This window comes from Andrena cerasifolii, chromosome 7, assembly GCF_050908995.1.
Source record: "Andrena cerasifolii isolate SP2316 chromosome 7, iyAndCera1_principal, whole genome shotgun sequence".
Taxonomy (NCBI): Eukaryota; Metazoa; Arthropoda; class Insecta; order Hymenoptera; family Andrenidae; genus Andrena; species Andrena cerasifolii.
Window position 1 is genome coordinate 5,022,254 of NC_135124.1, and position 21,381 is coordinate 5,043,634.

Below are 21,381 nucleotides of genomic sequence, written 5' to 3' on the forward strand. Positions count from 1 at the left end.
ATTTGGCGAATATATTTCGAATATCCAAGTATTCGAATACTATTCGAATATCCAAGTGTTCGAATACTATTCGAATATCCAACTATTCGAATGCTATTCGAATATCCAACTATTCGAATGCTATTCGAATATCCAACTATTCGAATGCTATTCGAATATCCAAGTGTTCGAATACTATTCGAATATCCAACTATTCGAATACTATTCGAATATCCAACTATTCGAATACTATTCGAATATCCAACTATTCGAATACTATTCGAATATCCAACTATTCGAATACTATTCGAATACTATTCGAATATCCAACTATTCGAATACTATTCGAATATCCAACTATTCGAATACTATTCGAATATCCAACTATTCGAATACTATTCGAATATTTAAGTATTCGATTACTATTCGAATATCCAACTATTCGAATACCAATGGAATTCGAACAAATGGTTACTACATATTTGAGGATCCGTAAATCAAAGCGCTCCGCGCTAACCAGGCATCTCCAATAAATTAATAGCCGCCCGAATCCCGGCGTTGCGTCAGCCGAGGCTCCATTTGGCGTGGGCAAGTGGCGAAAATCAAGATCTCGCGGTTCTCGTTCTCGACGCACGGTTGATTAATACCCAGATGTAATTACTGGCCGGGGGAAGAGTGCACGCGAGAAAGAAAAGGGCAGCTCGCACCAAGCACGTCGACATCGAGGAGCCAGGAACGAGACGGAAAGCGCGCGAAGAAGGCAGAACGCCACGAGGCGGAGGGGCCGAAGAATAAGAAGAAGGCGGAGAAGGTGGAGGTTGTTAAGCTGCCGAGGGAACGAAATCTTGACAGATTTCATCGTGGGCTGACGTAAACAATTTGCGAATGTAAATACCTGTTGAATATTGAGCGTGGCGAGAGACCTCGAGGGGTCTCACACTAACCTCACACCTTACGACCATTTACCCTTTAAACTTATGATTACCTCCACCACCCTTCAACCTACCGCGGCGAACCACGTGTACACACACCGAACCGTTTTTACGTCATTGCCATAAATTATGCGAACATTGTGCTGCCACGATGACTCCGCGGAGCTGCCCAGACGTGTATCGCAAACTTATCCGTCTATGGGCCCTGCTCACAGTCCCAATGAACTTTTCAGCTCCCCTCTTTAAGAAGGCGATGGAGCGGGCCGTGTTTGTGATGTGGTTCACATAGCCCGGGGAATGGTATGGCTCGCAGAATCCTCTATTTTGGGAGATGAAAGCACACTTTTCATATCTGACGCGCAATCTTTAAACGATTTAACCACCTTTGTCTCTGTTCTAAAAAATCTTCATAAAAAAAATTCTCAAGCCAGAAAATAGCGCAACAAGTGTTCATGTGTATACACGAAGAGTCTGTCCAAGCACAAACTTGTATTTTCTATAAGGTCTTTAGGGTGAAACTTTAAATATAGATGAGTTAATTTGTAATATACAAACAATTTCACTGAGATTATTAAATAGCTGGATTACTTACTATATTCGATAACACAGCTTTCCTACATACCCAAAATTCAACGAAGTTAAAGCTGTTCTAAAGTTCCTAATATAAATCATGTTCTCTTGAAAGGTTCCAATGTTTGATTAACATTGCTCTCAGAGGATTAAAAATAATATTGTCAGTGGTGAGACAAATCCTACCTTATTTTTTAGCAGCTTGCATATTAAATTTTATATCCTTATAAGCAGTGAAAGAAATATGGAAGTATAAAGTAGTATAGTAAAGAGAGTTCTAACACAAATTTGAGGTTTGCGTTCAATACACGTTCAGAGTGGTACGATAGACGTTCAACACACGTTCCGAGTGGTACGATAGACGTTCAATACACGTTCAAAGTGGTACCATAGACGTTCAATACACCTATGGCGCCAGTCAAAAGTAGTATGGTGTATTGAACGTCTATCGTACCACTCTGAACGTGTATTGAACGTCTATGGTACCACTTCGAACGTGTATTGAACGTCTATCGCACCGCCCTGAACGTATATCGAATGCAAAACCCAAATTTGGGTTAGAACTCTCTTTACTATACTACTGTATAAATACAGTAATCACAGATTTGCAGAAAATAAGGTAGGCAATTCGGAGTTAATGCCCTTCCTCGAAAAAAGTACCGCGGACATTCCAAATGTTATCGCCCCCATCGACACTACTGTACTCTCAGACACTCGATTAATAGTTCAACTCCTGAAATGCAACTTTGTATCGATCTCGTACCGTGATACGTTCGCGACACATCCACGAAGATATATTTCTCCCTGCAGCTACGCATTTTTCGGATACGAAAAAACCGTTATCGCCTCACGATTAATAAAGCTGCCCGCGTTGGATCGAAGCGTAGCGATAATTTATCGGGACGGGTCACTAGCGTGGATCGTAACGAAGTTCGCCGGTATGTCGGACCAATTAGATCTCGCGGAAGCTGCGCCTCTTGGCGCGTGAGTTGCGATAAGAACGGGTGTTAGGATAATTGGTTATTTCTCACGATCAACTGTCCGCCCGATAAAGCAATCATCGCGTCAGATAACCCTCGCCATTCTGCGTGCATTTAATTATAACGGAATCGCCGATAACAGGATTCCCGTTAACGCCAAATTTATTCGACGCTCGCAACGCTTCAAGCCAGCCCCAATCGTCGTTATCGGCAAAGTGACTTGCCGTGTGTGAGGTCTAAAGATGGAATTCGTTGCACTCACCGTCCTGGTTCATCCCGTGGCCACCGTCGTCTGCGCAACAGAAAGAAAACAAAATGTTAAATTACGATCTGGTATCAGACGCCGTTAGAATTTTATCTGGGCAGATAGCATCGATCATTAACCATCGACTGATAAAATAACATATTTGTCGTGCACCGTGTCAAATGGAAACTTGTAACTAATATTCCTGAAACTAATCGAGATAAGAACTTCGTTGCAGAATCTGACTCCTGTCGAAGGAACAGTCTGCAATTAAATCAACGGTTCGATGGCTTTAAAATGTAAATTTTTGTTGTTTGAATCTAGCGTGTGTATGTAAGGTGCGTTGAGCTGTGTATATGTATGCACGAGTGTAGGAGTGTAGACGTAGACGTCCTGGTGCAGCGTAGTCGCCTGGGTTCTTCTTTTTATCACTGCCACTGCGCCGGATGTGTCAGGAGTTCATGAAGATGGAGCAGGTTTAAACGGTTTACGAACCATCTTTTCATTGCTGATGGTTTTGGGGAGAAGGGGGGGGGAGTTATTGGTAAAAGTTTACACTCTACTGGCTGACAAGGATTAGAAAGAGTTTTAATACTGTCATACCTTAAAAACTGCCCAGTCAGTTTTTTACAATACTAACAATTTGTACTAATTTTTTATGTTAACCCTTCGTGGTCACACCTTCTTATAATCACAAGTTGGTCACATGGGGTTCACTGCACCCCGGCGTCATTTTTCAAGTTACCATTTTCGTATTTTTGAATCTTTTAATTTTTCAGTGATAATTTACGTCCGTAATACTTATACAATCATAGTCTAATAGTCTTTTTCTAGAAATGTCAATTTTGATATGATATAATTTGTAGTTGAAAACGAAAGATTTTCCACGGTTGTGGGAATAAAAGCGATTTTTTAATTTTTAAAAAAAAAAATTTTCTTGCGATAAATCCCCTTTGGAAGTCGCAGAGACAGGACATTTTAACTCGAAAATTATTCTTGGGGTACAATACACCCCGTGTAGCCACAAAGGGTTAAACGTTTATCAACTTCGATGGGACTTTTAAAAAAAATACCAAAAAATACCCAACAAGGGAAGATCCCGAAAGCGGAAATTCAAAAAATTCTGAAACTGTGAATATGTAGGGGATTTCCTCCCGATTACAACGCAATTTTTGTTTGCTGCCCAAATTCACTTTAGGGGGGTGAAATTAATCCCTGAAAATTCGGCTATTTTCCCATTTTATTCTGTAACTCGGAATATCTAAGAGACAGAGAAGAAGTTTCAAGACGAAAGTCACTACTTTTAATTAGGACTATCATTTGGTAATTCACAGTTCTTACAGTTTGCGAGTTATAACACAAAATCGGAAAATAGCCGGAATTTAAGGGCTAAAGTTCAACCCCTTAAAGTGATTTTACGCAGCAAGAAAAAATTGCGTTGTAATCAGGAGGAAATCCCCTACATATTCACAAAGTCTCACAATTTTTTGAATTTCTGGTTCGGGATCGTTCCTTGTTAGCGGTAGTGTGCATCTGCGAGACACCTTGCTCTAACTAACAAGGGGAGGTTCCTAGGTGTCCGCCTTCGATTGCTTTGGTTTTTGGATATGTTTTGGAGGACCGAAAAATGAGAAATGCCTGTCTTTCTATTTTGACCCATTCGCATGTTTAGGGGTGAAACCACCTCTCAAAGTTCATAAGGGGTAGAAAATTGTGTTGAATAAAACTTGATATAAATTTAATTTGCGTCATAACTTGCGACGGGAACCTGAAAATCTTGTAACTTTGAGGGATGGTTTCACCCCCTACATTTGAAAACGGGTCGCTATAAAAAACACGTATATCTTATTTTTCGAGCCTCTAAATCTAAAACATATCCAAAATCAAAGCAATCGGAGGCAAACACCTGGGAACCTCTCCAACTAAGTGAAGAGAAAAGAAATCTTTTTTTAAATAGCAACATATGTTTTTAAATATATATGTACATATGTAACCCATTGTAGACAAGTAAAATGAGTACCTACACTGTTAAGATCAACAAATATCCGGAATAATACACATGTAGGCAATACTCTATTCAACATTAACATAATTTATTTACTCGTGGTAATTGGTAGATGCTAATTAATTTATGTAAAGTGCAATGTTCAAATAACGATGTATGTCTGATCGCATACTGGACGTCTCCACTTCCCCATTGTATAGATATGAACGCTCTGCAATTATACTAGGACGAGCTGAATTTTAGTTCAACATCAACCTAAAGTAATTAGAGAATCCAGAATGAATAAAACAAATTTATATAATAATACTGGGGGCTCTATTTATGTAATACAAGCAACTTTAGATGTATTTGTTGCTCTAATTCCTTACGCAATTGTAAATAGTATAATCTACGTACAAAATTGTTACTTATTTATCTTAATTTCATACTTGTTTACTATATTTACAGAAATTCCCAAAGTAACAGGTAGAAGGTTGTTATATTCCATGGAGCATTCTATTTTAAAGAAACGGTACAGGTAATTTTCTTTCATTCCAACCAGTCGAAAGTTAACTATCTCTACTGTGACTAGCACTTTCATGTAACAGATGATGCAGACTGTGTACTACGTTCCAGAGATAAAATAACTTCAAAGAGGTGCTTTACTTGCAGCAAAACAAATGTAGAGTATAGTGTGTAACTGAACGCGAGTAAGCAGTAAATCGTTTTCGCAAGCATTGAATATTCTCTTGAAGGTATCGAACTGCTCGATGAGGAAGAGAAGTGACAGCTGGAACACGTCGATATCGAACTCCGTTCAATTCAGAGCACAACCGACTCGCCCAGTCCGATGTGACAAGGATCCAAGTCGAGTGGCGTTAAAAAGTATCAGCAATAAAACGGCGATGCGCCCTAACTACCAATTGGACGTTCTTTCTGAAAGGAATATCCAAGGTATTCCGTCTTGGCTCGCCGATCGACGGTCAATACGTAGCCGATCAACGAACGCGTCGAAGTTCAAAAGCGTCTCGCGGGCATCCGCATCCGCAAAAAGATCGGCTTCTAATGTTGCACGTTGCACATCATGACGACTTGCAACAAGGAACGATAGCAGGCTGCAGCAGCGAGATGCAGCCTATTTGTAATGGTGGCTGGTATCGCGGCATCGCGCTGTGTTCCTTTATTTAACCCCATAAATAACCCGCCGCTATCTCACCCCGAACGTTTTCCAACTAAAGACGAACGCAGACGGGCCCAGCGAAATATTACGTGCTGTCAGTCACTCTGTTACGGGGTTGTTACAATGGGAAACGAGACCTTGGCATGCTCTTCTTGGGCCATTAAAAGGAGATTGCGGGATCCAGGAGAATAAGGAATTCCTTCGCATTCTTCTATCACGGTATGTGTGATTCCCTGCTTTCGATTAAAGCTGACGGCTGTTAAACGCTTGTGTAAGACGTAAGGCGGGTAGCTATTCATTTCCCCCTGGCTAAATGGTATAGGTAAATCGAGCACCGTCTGCGATATAAATGTTTTGCCGAGTTGATGAGATGTTACCTAATAGGCGCAGTCCCATAGAAATCTAAAGCATTTAAGACATTGACAGAAAGTCGATAGCAGAGCTGTTACTACCCGACCCGCCGGGTACCCGGGTACCCCGGTAGACAAAAATTACTCGGCTCCCAGGTAGACAGAAATTACCCGGCTACTCGAGTATCCATGACATACCCGAGTAAATCAGTTAGTTAATTCGAATACTTCAGTTGCTCCATTATTTGGTGAATATAATTCGAATATCCAACTATTCGAATACTATTCGAATACTATTCGAATATCCAACTATTCGAATACTATTCGAATATCCAACTATTCGAATACTATTCGAATATCCAACTAATCGAATACTATCCGAATATTTAAGTATTCGAATACTATTCTAATATCCAACTAATCGAATACTATCCGAATATTTAAGTATTCGAATACTATTCGAATATCCAACTATTCGAATACTATTCGAATATCCAACTATTCGAATACTATTCGAATATCCAACTATTCGAATACTATTCGAATATCCAACTATTCGAATACTATTCGAATATCCAACTATTCGAATACTATTCGAATATCCAACTATTCAAATACTATTCGAATATTTAAGTATTGAAATACTGATGTATTCGAGCATATATAATAGACGAAAGCATAAAGTGCGCTATGTGCAACAAAAATTTGCCAGAATTCACGAAGCATATATTAGAAGAATGCCCTCAGTACGCCGAATTCAGAACGGAATTTCTGAAAACAACGACTGGACAGTCATAATATCAACATATAAGAAAAAGCAAAAATGGGAACTAACAAGCTTCATAAGGAACAGCATGAGAATACGAGCATTTTGTATAGAGGAATAATTATTAAATTATTCGAATAGTCCCAGCTGTAATTCCAATTTTACAGCCGATCCTCTTTCGACTATCGATCATTTTCGGCTGAAATAACATCAGTAGGTGCCCGAGCACCCGGGCCAAAAAAAAATAGTCGATAGTATGCACAAAGTGAAATTTTACGTACGCTAACATTCTCCAGTAGGTTGTAGTATCAGCCAATATCACTTTTTTGAAAAACGGTATAAGTTGAGTTATGTCGATGAATACGACGAAGAAAATAATGTCTCCCTTCAAGCTAAATAATCTCCTTTTTGTTCGTTTTTGCCAATCGAAGTTGAAAATTGAATTTCCTTCGTTGAATTGGAATTGAATTCCAATTTTGTTATTTTTCTTCGATTATGAAGTATATTTTGAAAGTCCAGTGGGACGAGGCATATGTTATGAATATTCTTTTCCAAACTTTAATACCTGATCGTGCATAGCACTTCAAATATTCTAAGGCTCTTCCTGCAAAACTAAGAATTCTGACTTACCGTAAACTGGGGTGACTTTGCCCGCGTTGGGGTGACATTGCCCACTTTTCGTAGAAACTTTATTTCATTTTATTGTGAAGTAATTAGAACATATGGTGTTTTGTAATCGATAGCAATAATTTCTCCAAGGTCAAACGAAAAAAAAAACAGTAGCGAATTCAATCATATGGTAATTTTTTAGTCAGTGTAAAAAAAGTGGGCAAAGTCACCCCGGCGGGAAAAGTCACCCCAGTTTACGGTACTCGTTTGCCCGTCTACCAGAGAAATATTACTGGGCCAAATGGTCATAACTCACTGAATTGTGATTATTTTATATCTAATACAAAAAGGTGTAACTGCCTTTCTAGTAGCTACCTTGTTAAACAGAAACGAATGCCACTGTATCCGTCTTGTTCCTCATTTCACTTTTGTTCATACAGATTTGATATTGATTAATTGGAAACGTGATTTACAACAGTCTGCATTTTAAATGCGAGACGCATTAGATTTCATCAATATTTCCAGTATTTTGTTACGTAAGGTAGAAGTTACATGATTGTCAGTGTAATGCTAATTTCTCATTTGAGCGAACAAAGTGCGAGAAACTTTACATCTTCGGTGTAACTTGTGAAATGAACTTGTTGATTTCAAAGGGAAGTTCCAGCGGCTGGTTTCGCTGCGTGCATTCATTGTCGCGTTCCTTCATAGAGGCGGACAGTTTCGTTCCATATGAAATTAATGTTCAGGGACAAAAATGAATATTTCAATCCTGGTGTCAGTGATCCCTGTTTTGGCGACACCTTTTATAACATGGAAACTGATAAAAAGAGAATAAATACTCAGAGAAATCACCAGAATATTTCAGTAATGTAATGGACTTACGACGACTTAGAACTTATTAGAGAAAAATGCTTGATAAATTTCAATAATGAATCTATCGAAAATAGGCTTTAACTAGGAAAATGCAATTGGAATGCAGTATTGAAGTGTATGAATAACAATTTAATTGATTATGTAATTCTGAGGATATATTTGCTCACAGAGATAAGGTTTTTATTTAAAAAACGATCTGGATGAAATGGTTGGAAAGCTTATGAGTAAAGACTCTTTACTAATTGTAGAACTGACCTGCAGGATTACAAAAATTGTGAAGTGTGAATAGACTTTGTAAAAGAGAACAAGGAATTGGATACTCTTAACCATGCAGAAGAGTAACTTCTCCCTCGTTTTAAGCAGGCAATAGCAACACACAGAAAAACGAAGAAAAAACCTTACTTAAGTTAAAAACATATAAAGGGAATTCGCCTAATTTGGTCGCTTTATATTAGGTACTATATTCTGCACAACAAAAGTTAACAGTAATGGTGTAAAAAGTACCATACCCTAGGAAAGAAAACATGAGGATAATGAAATTTCCAGTCTTAAAGCGGCCATTCTACTTTGATCGGCGGAAAAATTAAGCTATTTTTAAAGATTTTTTTCAGAATAAATACGACATATAATGAAACAAATCTTTTTGGACGTTATTAAGCTACGCTTATATTATACAAAAAATAATTAAAGAGAATTTTTTAAATTTGTTTTAAGTGCTTTTTTACAGCGTCAATATGGCACAAAAAAAACAGGTATGTTCGTGGCGCAGGTGATTCCCCGGCTTAGGCTTATCTGAAATAAAAAAAGTCGAAAAGATTCTTAATCTGTATGAGTGTCACTATCACCCGTACTCAATTAACAATTTTTGTCGAAAAATAACCGCGATTTTTCTCGGGGAACACCCGAGAAAACATCCTTTTAGGTGTTTCGTCAAAGTTTTTTTCTTCAAACCGGCGCCACTTTGTTACTGTTCAACAAAAATTGTTGATTGAGTTACGGGCGATAGCGACTCTCATACAGATTAAGAATCTTTTCGAATTTTTTGCTTCAGATAAGCCTGAGCCGGGAAATCTTCTGCGCCACGAACATATATTATATACCTTTTTTTTAGGTGACATATTGACGCTGTAAAAAAAAACATTAAAACAAATTAAATTTCTAAAAAAAAATTTTTGTATAATATAAGAGTGGCGCAATAAATACCAAAAAGATTTATGTCATTATAAGTTGTATTTACTGAGAAAAAAATCTTTAGAAATAACTTAATATTTCCGCCGATCAAAGTAGAATGACCCCTTAAACGTCAGACTATAAAGAACGTTTTCGCATGTGACACTCTAAGTTACTATTCCACACAGAAGTGTAAAAACAGGAAATGTTCTTAACCCCTTAACACCCACCTACGTAATACAACTTTCACTTCGAGATTCCCTGAAAATACCCGCATAATATTACGACGATTAGTAGGTCAATTTTATATTCTCGATAATGATAAACGTAATACCTATTCCGCGTTTAATATTAATATACTTTCTTGTGTTTATATTTTCTAGAAATTTAAATGTTTTTAACAAATTTCCGTTTCCTGAACGATCGCCTTGCACAGAGCTCTCCAAACAACAGAAAAAATATGGTTCTTTTTTTATCCATAGTGCCTTATTTAATTGGGTAGTTAAGGAGTTAAGAATTCAAATTCAAAGAGGAAGAAATGTACTTCACTTACTTAGCCTACCAAAATCAAACTCGTTCTCAATTCAATGGCAATTGATATTTTTGTTTCTAACAAATAATTAGCATGAGATAAAAGAAATCGTTTATGTTTCATGTACGGCAGGTTAAAACTGTTGAAATCTAATGATTTTCAATCGCGAGTGGAAGAAAACAAGAGAAGCAAAGATGGGAATCTTGAAAATGTTCACATATCGCCTTCCTGAGAAATGTATTTATGAGCTTCTAGATTTATATTTATTATTTTTAACCATACGAATATTTTGGAGGCTTTCCCGAGCTTCATTTTCATTGGGATTATTTTTAACAAATGTCTTTATTATAAAAATTAAGAAATACAACTTAATAATAATTATATTATTACATTATTTTTCGAGACGATCGCGTTTACGTGGCAAGCGAAATTCAGCTCTGTAATGCTGAGTTTACACCTGACGAGTGTTCGGCCGAGTGAGCTCACTGAGCCGAGCACTCGCCCAGTCTGGACGCATATCTAGTACTCGAGTAATCCGGCGAGCAAGATTTTCACTCGGCCGAGTAGCAGACCGATGACTCGGCCGAGTCACTAGTCAGGTGTAAACCTACCTTAACTCCGGAAATTTCGTGCTCCCATTTGTAGCAAATACTACGCTGAAACCACTGATAGACGGTATCTCAAAAAACGCAGCGAAGACACGAAAATCTGTTTCTGTTCGGCAACAACTTCAAAATTAATATTATACAGTCGCAACGGAAAGTAAGTTGACACTCTTTAAAACTGCATAACTTTTTTAAAATTGGTCCAAACGACTTCAGTTTTTTTTTAGAAGCTAGCGGAATTAGTTTTCCAGGTGATGTGTTTCGTCGTTTTGAAAAAAATTGTAAATGGTAGGAATAGCAAAAAAAATAGTACAGGTCTGGGTTAGGTCGTTTTTTCCAACTTTTTTCGGAGCCTGTAATGAATTTTCATTAAAAATTTTCATGAAAAAAACAACCTAACCCAGACCTTTACTATTTTTTTGCTATTCCTACCAATTTCAATTTTTTTGAATTTTCAAAAAAACCGTTTGTAGATTTAAGTAAGCTGTATATATGCTGAAAATTTCATCAAAATCGGTTACCGTTAAAATCGCTGATTTCGGGAATTTTGCGCTTTTCGACCTTATTCAGCGATCTTTAAACGTGTGTAGCTCAGAGCAACGTTAACCGATTTACATGAAATTTTCAGCAAGTGTACAATTTACTTCAATCTACAAACGGATTTTTTGAATTTTCATTACAGGCTCAGAAAAAAATTGAAAAAAACGACCTTCACTATTTTCAGCGCTATTCCGACCAGTTGCAATTTTTTTTTTGAAAACGACGAAACACCTTACCCAGAAAACTAATTCCGCTAGCTTTTAAAAAAAAACTCAAGTCGTTTGGACCAATTTTAAAAAAGTTATGCGACTTTAAAGACTGTCAACTTACTTTTCCATGCGACTGTATGTGGCAGATACTTTTGTAAGAGATTCGACGTCAGAAAGAAGGAATTTATCGATGGTCAGTTCCGATTAATTAGTAATGGAATTGTCGAACAAACAATAGACCTGGATTTGGATTTCCCAATGCCTGAAACGCAGTATATTCTGTACAAACGATCAATTTTTAACTCGCCCAACATGCACAACTCCAATCGACGATGAACATTTTCCAGACTGTCGTGGAGCGGGGAGCCGATCGACTGGACAAGATTACAAAATCGCGGCAAAACAGGACGGCGGTCTCCGCGAGGCGAAATGATAGCATCGTAAGGTTAGTAAAGCATATAATTCTCCGTGGCATTACGCGAGCCGTTCGCGGCGGTCTCTGCGTACACCCAAGTATTAATTACAAATTAATGCAACTGGATAACCACGCGCCATTAGAGATAATCGAAGCCTGATCGACCATTGCCGACTCCGCCGATGCAGTCGGCCGGCGTGTTCTCCAGTCGCAATTAAAACATTGTCGCTCGGTAGTCGGCGCGAGAAAATCGAAAAACACACAAAAAAAAAAAAGAAAGAAATAGCTGCAGAGCACAGGAACCCAATTTATACTCTGGTCGGCTGCGTTTCCGCGAACTTTTACTTTTTTCCTTGCGTGTAGTTGAGAGCACCGTTCGGTCATTAATGCTCGTTCGGTGTCGGTATACATAGGTACTTCATGGGTAGGTATTGCACGTCGAAACGTTTGATACAAATTGCGTTGGTGAAAAACGCCGTTAAAGCTGAAAAGGTACTATTTTCCAATTCGTTGACGGCTTCTCTCTTTTCATGCTTTAAACGTTTTCACTGTGCTATTATACAGTGATTTTTCAGAGGGGCACATTTCCACGTGGAAATAATTTTGAATGACCGCAAATTGTGATACCTACGTTTATTGAAAATAATCATTTTTCTTAGTTCACGTACATTTTATTCTTCCATCCGATATAGCGGTAATGTTTTAAATTTAGCGGCATTGTTTTAATAGTTATTTTTTGTATTTGTATTTTTGTTTTCCTGTTAAACAGGATGGCGTTTCAAAGCCTACCGCTTTATTATAATATTCCCAACGGAACTATATAAGTATCGTCGTCCTTTTTTATCTTTTTCTTCTCCTCTCTCTCCTTCGGGTCCCAGCAGCAGCGGTGCACCGGGAGAAAGGTTCGGTCACCCATCTTTCCCTAGTACCCGCCCCGTGATGCTTTACTTCGGTGATCTAACGAGAACCGGTGTCTCCATCACGGCTACGGCCGCTGGTTTTAATATTTATTTAAAAAAAAAAAACATTTAATAAGCCCTTTTGATGGCAACTATACGAAATAAGCCCTTTTGTATGAAACAATTTGGAAATGAGCCAAATCTATCTATGTATCATTACTTCCTCCACTATTAAGAACTTGCACTATCTTTTCTGTCATTTTCAAAATATAATACAAGGTTTATGTTTACTTTATTTTGCCACATTTAATTCTAAAGGTACCATTGCAGTGGGTACATATTTAAATTTCAGTTTGGTTAACTCTATGGAAGTAAGTTCCTTTTGTTCCGAATTCAGTAGAATTTCCTAGATGAGTATAGGAAATATGTCCGTTTTGTTTCCGACTAAGAAATCATTTCACTATGTCATCAAACAAACTTAGAAATAAGACCTTTTGTACGAAGCATTTACTTTCATTTGAATTTTTCAAAAAGGAATTAAACCTATTTTGTAGTGTTTCGTGCCACTGGGGGATGCAATTTAACATTATTAAGGCGATGCCATTAAGATTTGCTTTAAGATCAAAAATGGAAATATGCCCTTTTGAAAAATTACTTATGATTTTAGAGTATAAAAGTCACGAGGAAGATCCGCGTGTTCCTTGTTGAATTGTATTTTCTATCTCGTAAACAAGATGCTTCAAACCCAGCTTCTGAACAAATAACTATGTACTGTTACCTGTTTATGTCATAATATATGTATTATATGTATATCGATTCTATAGAAAGAAACTTACGGAATATCCTTAGTCACTGATATTTTCTATAAATTAATAACGAAGCCCACTGAGGCGTTTATGTCCCACACGTTAAATTTGATAAACTTGGGGTAGGTACTTGGTAGTTTTTAAACAGATCCATTTATAAATTACAAACAACTACGCTTTATTTGTCGAATTTTCACAGTTAGTTTCTAATATAGTAATACTTTAACCCCTCGCCAGTCCACTAAAATGTAAAAAAATGTATACAAAATGCCTATTTTTTTCTTCGTGAATTATTCGGGTGGTTCATGGCTCAATTCACTATCTCCATTTTTCACTGGACGTACTCGATCAACTGTATTGCTTGTGCAACCTAATTATACGTATGTAGAAATAAAAATACAAGCATAACAAAGAATATGCAATATCTACCAAGTCATATGCACGTATGTGAACGTAAAGGACTGGTCGACATGAGTGTGCCATATAAGCTCGCCACCGTTTCGAGACAGTCAAGCAAGGGGTTAATTTAAAATTATTCAATATTTTGAATGGAGTGGCAATACTTAAACTAACTTCTAAATTGTCTAAAAATAAGTATTAAGTTTTCTTCTTTGTATAATATAAAAATGAACGATAAAAGAAGCTTCCATTACCCTCAAAATAAAAGTTGCAAGAATATGTTAGTTTAAGGAATAAAAAATTTGACGAGAAAGTGAAATGTAAAATAGTGATAAAAGTTACTTGTAGGAATTAAGTGTACTACTATATAGTTTCTTAATAAAAAGTTTCCTGCTTAAGTGACACCCAAATATCGTAAAAGTTTTAAGTACAAATAATTATGAGCTTTCCCGGGAATTCCAAGGTTATTTTGGTGGAATAAAATTAAGAGATGCGAAGCCTGTCAGTGGGTTACAGCAACCTCAGATTTTTACTTTTAAAAGAAAATTCATTTGACAATAATAGTATCTACAAATTTCCAAACGTGTGTAAATAAGGAAGGAGAATACGTTATTGATTGACTGAATGAAACGAGTTGGTACGTACAATTTTATTGCGCAAAGATATTACGATCGTACGGTGATGATTCTCCGTATAAATAGGGCAAGGAATTGAAGAATTCAGGAAACCCAAGGATTATCGATTGACAGTGAAATATGGGCATTGTCCGTCACTATCGAGTCGATCTTACTTGGCACTCGTCATCGACCGCGGGACTAACGATATCGATCTCTGACGATTGAGATACAGGTACAATGCCCCGAGGTGGTCCTTCGTGATCAATTTAATTCGAATAGCCGGACGTGGCTCAGCGTGAGACGACAAATATTTAGAATTCCATTAACAATGGTTTAGGTTTGATTAACATTAATGTCAGCAAATGCAATTAGTACCGGCCCCGATACAATTGCCTGATATATCGACTAGTTGATGGGAACGCATCGCGGGACACTGAATGTCATTAAATAAATAAGTAATCGGTCAAAGGATGATTAACAGGAGCGCCTCTGACTGCGATTGGAACATTGATAATTTAATAATTGCCCTTGGAATAACTGCATATAGATATACTTATGAATTGACACGAAGATCAACCCTGATATTCTGTTTGGATCTACTCAACTGAAACTTGCTATTGTTTAAATAATTGAAGTTGCAAAAATGTAGAATAGTTACAATAGAAAACGTTTTGAAAACGAAAGCGAGGAATCAAACGAAAGGTAGAATGCGAATGAAATTCAAAATAGATTCTCTTTAGTCTTTAAATATTCCATCTCTAAATAAATGAAAATCATTTCAGGTCAACTTCAGAAACAACGAGTCTCTATTATATTAACAGGAGTAAATAATCTATATGATATGTTAACGATATTAACTTTTAAATAATTATACGTCATGTCAAGGGGCATTCAGCGACTCTACAATACAAAAGAAAATTTGCTTTTAAGGGGTTATACCTAGTCAGGCGACAAAAAAGAGGCGAATATTTGTGAATTTTTTTTGACGAAACAGAAGCATATATTTTACAAAACTTTTTGCGTTTCAAAGAGCAACATTTAAAGAACATTTGGTAATTTTTTCGTAGAAAAATATTTACGTTTATCAGAAAGTAACACACGACATCCAAGAAACCTTTTTAAAAATTTGGTTTTGCGGTGAGCACTGCCATTTGGAACCAGATTATCTAAAATTAAAAAACAAAAAAGATTTCGTTAGTATATTAATGTATCCTCTGATTAACTGAAGGAATTTCCGAAATATTAATTTAAAATAAAATGGCGGCTATTTAAAGTTGAAGTCCTGATTTTTTCGCGTGATTTTTTCGTGCAAAAATCAGGACTTCAACTTTAAATAGCCGCCATTTTATTTTAAATTAATCTTTCGGAAATTCCCTCCGTTAATCAGAGGATACATTAATATACTAACGAAATCTTTTTTGTTTTTTGATTTTAGATAATCTGGTTCCAAATGGCAGTGCTCACCGCAAAACCAAATTTTTAAAAATGCTTCTTGGATGTCGCTTGTTATTTTATTATAAACATAAATATTTTTCTACGAAAAAATTACCAAATGTTCTATAAATGTTGCTCTTTGAAACGAAAAAAGTTTTGTAAAAATATATGCTTCCGCTTCTTCTAAAAAAATTCACAAATATTCGCTTCTTTGCGGCCGCCTGACTAGGTATAACCCCTTAATGTCGTGCAATTCGTATTTATTTCGTCCTGGAATATACGTTGAATAAGCCAAAGAACGAGGGCGAGTATCTAGTTGTATGAAACGAGCTGATCTAACAATAAAAAACCAAAACATGTGTTCTTCGAAATATAAAAGAAAAACTATTAGATCTATGAGGCGTCACTTACAATATTTACACGTTGAATTAAACTAACTTTTTTTAATAACAATCAGTTATCTCAGAACACAGTTGTGAAGAATTAAGTACTTATATATGGTCCCTTAAATGTTAAGCACATTCATAAACTTTGAATCACGGTTAATTCAACGATAAATTAATCCTCGATAATAACAGCAGCTCAGCCAAAATTCGCATAATATACGTGAAAAACCAGCCCCGAATTTCCGTTTACCTTTAACGTCAGCACCGCGCGGCTGTGTGAAGTAATGGGAGGGACAGGGAAAGTCATCGGAATCATTGCAAAGTCATTCCATCGCGGTGGGACTCATCATCATGCGAATGGAGACCGAAACGCGAGTTGGCACACGCGTGTGGGGTCTCCGAACTGATCGCGGCTCTTTCTGTCAAATACTTGATATCATTAGATTTAACGACCCCTCCTGGATCTCCTCCTCTTTCTCTCCCTCTTTCCCTTTCTCTCTTTCTCCCTTTCCCTCGTTTACTTCGGCTCATGCCGCTTTAGTGGCTGCTGCCACGGCGGCAGCCTTTCATCTTCCTTAACCAGCATCACTCCCTTTCAACCTCCGGAACGACTATATAGCTGTACGCGACTCGACCACGGCGAGTGTCCACGTTCTGATCACTGTTTCCGGAGAACTACTGCTCCACGTAGTCCTTCGTATGCACGCTTGTACGTGTATGTACAGAGGCAGCATTCGCAGAATTGACCGCGTGTATGTGATCTATTCAGAATAATGAATAAATTCAACAACACTTCATCTCTTAACTCTTGTGCTCTATAGAATTATCTAAAAGATCAGAAAGTACAGTCGGGTGGCGACAAAAATGGGCCTGAATGGAATATAAGTTTTATTGGTTGGAATATTTTCTTCATCCTTTGTTACGCACGTGATTTGCTAAGAGTATCATTTATTGGCTAGCATGCTATCTTATGTCACTCACACGAAACATTAATAGCGGTGTGTTGGGTAGATAACTATTCCGAGGCGGAGCCAAGGAACGATCCACTAACCTCATGAGACCCCTCACGACAGGCCCATTCTTCACAATAATTATATTACACGTAAAATCGTACAAAAATATTTAAAAAAAAAATGAGCCATGTACAAGTTATCACTTATTGTTAGAGGAACCATTACAGGTTTGTTACCGCAGCAAAATTAATTCTATTTTCAGGGATTAGTAGTAGGTACTCAACTGAGAAGTGCTATAATGGGGAGAGTAATTAATAATGGTCTCTCATTACAGAATATGCGTTATTATCATACAGCATTATGTTGTAACGTAGAAGAGAGGATTTTGTTGTTTTACTAATATTAAATACAGCAAGTGTGAAGATTGAGTACCTGTGATTGTTTTCGTTACTCAGTAAACGTTTTCAAAGGACCAGGTATATATAATAAGGCGGAGCGATACTATATAGGCGAAAATTCAAATTTAAATTTTCCGCTCCGCCCTAATGTATAATTATATTTATATATGATATACGCACTATTCAAACAATATTCTTACGTCCAGTTATTATTTTATTCTTACAGTACGGAGTCAATTAACTGAAGACTGGTAGATGACATTAAATATTTTTCACTGCTTTCGTATACACTGTAAATTTTTTATTTATAAATAATGTGATGTAGGGTAGATGTACCAGTAAATGAACATGTACAAGTGAATTTATATTAAAACGAGTAAAATAAGTTATTAAAATATGCAACTAATTAATTAGAAACTTCTTTTAATTTCTTGCTTCATATCCAAACAATTTTTGCGGCACGTGGAATCAATCTCGCTGCGAACATAATTTTATAAAAGTGTTCATTCATTAGCCTTTAGCGTTCATTTATTGGTGCGTTTACCCTAAATACATAATAGAAACAATTTCAACATGAATCATCAAGGACCATATTCCTTTACACCGGGATTCGATCAAAGTTTATCACGATTCTATAATTCATTCCAGAATTTCATAATTGACATGGAATATTAAAAACTGCCATTTTCTACAGATGCGTAGGATGTCAACTTACATGCTCCTTAAAAGTATGTTACGCTTTTACCGGTTACCAATTACTTTCTAATTTCATAATCAACGCTATTCGAAATTTTACAACTCGACTCGAAGCCTCTTTCAACTGCCAGTAGGTGAATATTACCTAAGCAGTAAGTACCACCGTGTATACGTGTACATGTTCTCGAAGAGATCATTGCCACGAAACTCGGAGCAACTTCAGCTAACTCAATTGTTCCGTACGGAACAAGGAGGCCTTTCACGCGGCTCTTATTCTGGCGGTCTTTGATGAAGTATCGGTGCGCATCGTCTGAACTGATGTCCCGCAAGGGTAAGATTCAATTAAGTCGATATCGATGCACCGATAAGCACTGGTAGAGAGTATAGTCTTAATGATATCACGGTAATGTGAAACTAGCCTATCATTACAATTTAATGAAGAAATTTTACCTGCAGATGGTATTTCCTCCAAGGCAACGATTAATTGCTTTAACTCTCTGGCCATACAAATAGTTTATAAATATTTTAATACAAATAAAAGAACGAATGAAATACCATAGAAGCTATTTCTCTGGCGTTGCGATGAGGCATCTAACATCATCAAGCTTCTAGTAATACAAACACGTGTCCGAGAAAAAATGAGCATGATTGTAGATCATTAAGAAATAAAGAAGAATCAAGTTATAAATACGTATCACGGACAATCTGTAACTAAAAACTTCGAACCTGTCTATTTTGTAGTTTTTAGTCAAACAATCTATGATTGTATCTATGATCGAAACATATACTTATTGTTACATTCACATGTCAAATATTCTCGTATTCCCATAAGACGTCTTTAACATCATTTGTTTCGAAAATGAGTGGACAGTTATAAAAAGTGTACCCTAAATAATTCATCAAGACCTACAATGTGATTCATTAGAGGGTTATACCTAGTTAGGCGGCCGAAACGAGGCGAATGTTTGTGAATTTTTTTGAAAAAGCGGAAGCATATATTTTTACAAAACTTTTTGCGTTTCAAAGAGCAACATTTAAAGAACATTTGGTAATTTTTTCGTACAAAAATATTTAAGTTTATAATAAAATAACAAGCGACATCCAAGAAGCATTTTTAAAAATTTGCTTTCGCGGTGAGCACTGCCATTCGTAACCAGATTATCTAAAATCAAAAAACAAAAAAGATTTCGTTAGTATATTAATGTATCCTCAGGTTGTCGGAGAGAATTTTCCAAAATATTAAGTTAAAACAACATGGCAGCTATTTAAATTTGAAATCCTGATTTTTTCGCGTAATTTTTGCAGGGAAAAATCAGGATTTCAAATTTAAATAGCTGCCATGTTGTTTTAACTTAATATTTCGGAAAATTCTCTCCGACAACCTGAGGATACATTAATATACTAACGAAATCTTTTTTGTTTTTTGATTTTAGATAATCTGGTTCCAAATGGTAGTGCTCACCGCGAAACCAAATTTTTAAAAATGCTTCTTGGATGTCGCTTGTTATTTTATTATAAACGTAATTATTTTTCTACGAAAAAATTACCAAATGTTCTATAAATGTTGCTCTTTGAAACGCAAAAAGTTTTGTAAAAATATATGCTTCCGCTTTTTCAAAAAAAATTCACAAACATTCGCCTCTTTTCGGTCGCTTGACTAGGTACCTATAACCCCTTAAAACATTGCGTTTCTATTTTTCTTCCTCCCCGTCCAAGCAGAAAAGAATTATGCTTCATGAAACTAATAAATCTATGAACTCAACCGATCAAATTTTCTTTGACGGACTGCACTGCACTGTGGAGTAGACAATTGCACCGTAAATCATCCCTAGTGTCTACCGAATTGACAAATCATTTCTGAAAGTGGATCTATTCGTCTTTTAGAAGATGGATAACTCCGATCGTAAAGTTTCCTCTGCCAAGTTCCTTCGTCCTTACGCAATGGCGGAAAGGATTGCCGATTTTACGCGGGGCAGTCTCGGAGCCCGGACACCAGAAGTTCGATCGAAGTAAGTACATATTCCGGAATTCCAAGTTGACTCAGCGAACGTGATGGCACCATCATCGGACATGATCGTAACAGAAGCGTCGGCCGGCGCGGACGAAGATTTATCGCGGCCTTTCCGCGAAGCACGTGCCTCAACCTTTTTGCCGGTGCAACATTCCTATTGGCTTGAGATTACATGAAAAATATGACCGTGTTATTAGCTGTCGCTGCATCGCTTCAGCGACGGCGAAAAATGTATCGTTGTGCCTCCAATGCTGCCTCTGCCCACTGTGTATATGGTAATTATCGGTGGTTGCCAAGAATCCGATCGTGGTGTTTTCTTTCTGATAGGCTCAGTTTATAATGGCTGCACTTTCGCAAAAACGACTGCACACATGGCAAGCGTAGTGAAGTATTTGCAAAAGAAGTAAAATCCATACAACATTCCTCTTTACTATACACGTATTCCTATCCTCAAGGGAGAAAGATGCATAGTCTGTATGGCGTGGATCGTATTCTACTTAGGAATGTTCGCTTATGGTACAGTGCATCACTCTGTACCGGAATGAACAAGTCCAAGTGCATTGACACACTCTCTACACTTTGTCACCTTTGAAATTTGACTCAACTAAACAGAAATACGAAAAATCACCGTGCGCATTTAGATGGACATTAATGTAATGTCAGAAATATTCATTCAAAATAGGTATCATGGTCGTCAAAAGGATTAAATAAAAATTTAAAAAAAAATTAAAACCGACATCCAAAAAATAAAGATGCACTAAAAAGTAAAAAATAATTTAATAATCCCTTATTTAATTTACGAGTATTATATTTTTTAAGTCGACGCCAGATTTACACAGTGCCA

At 36.9% G+C, this 21,381-nt stretch overlaps 1 protein-coding gene across 5 annotated transcripts in view; it reads right to left on the bottom strand.

The window, feature by feature from the left end:
• Sv (paired box protein shaven) overlaps positions 1 to 21,381 on the bottom strand; it is a 243,395-nt gene that overhangs the window by 164,432 nt on the left and 57,582 nt on the right. For all 5 annotated transcript variants that reach the window (XM_076817033.1, XM_076817032.1, XM_076817035.1 and 2 more), the window contains exon 3: positions 2,724 to 2,753. In XM_076817033.1, the coding sequence (XP_076673148.1) occupies positions 2,724 to 2,753 (30 nt within the window). The remainder of the gene's footprint in view (positions 1 to 2,723; positions 2,754 to 21,381) is intronic.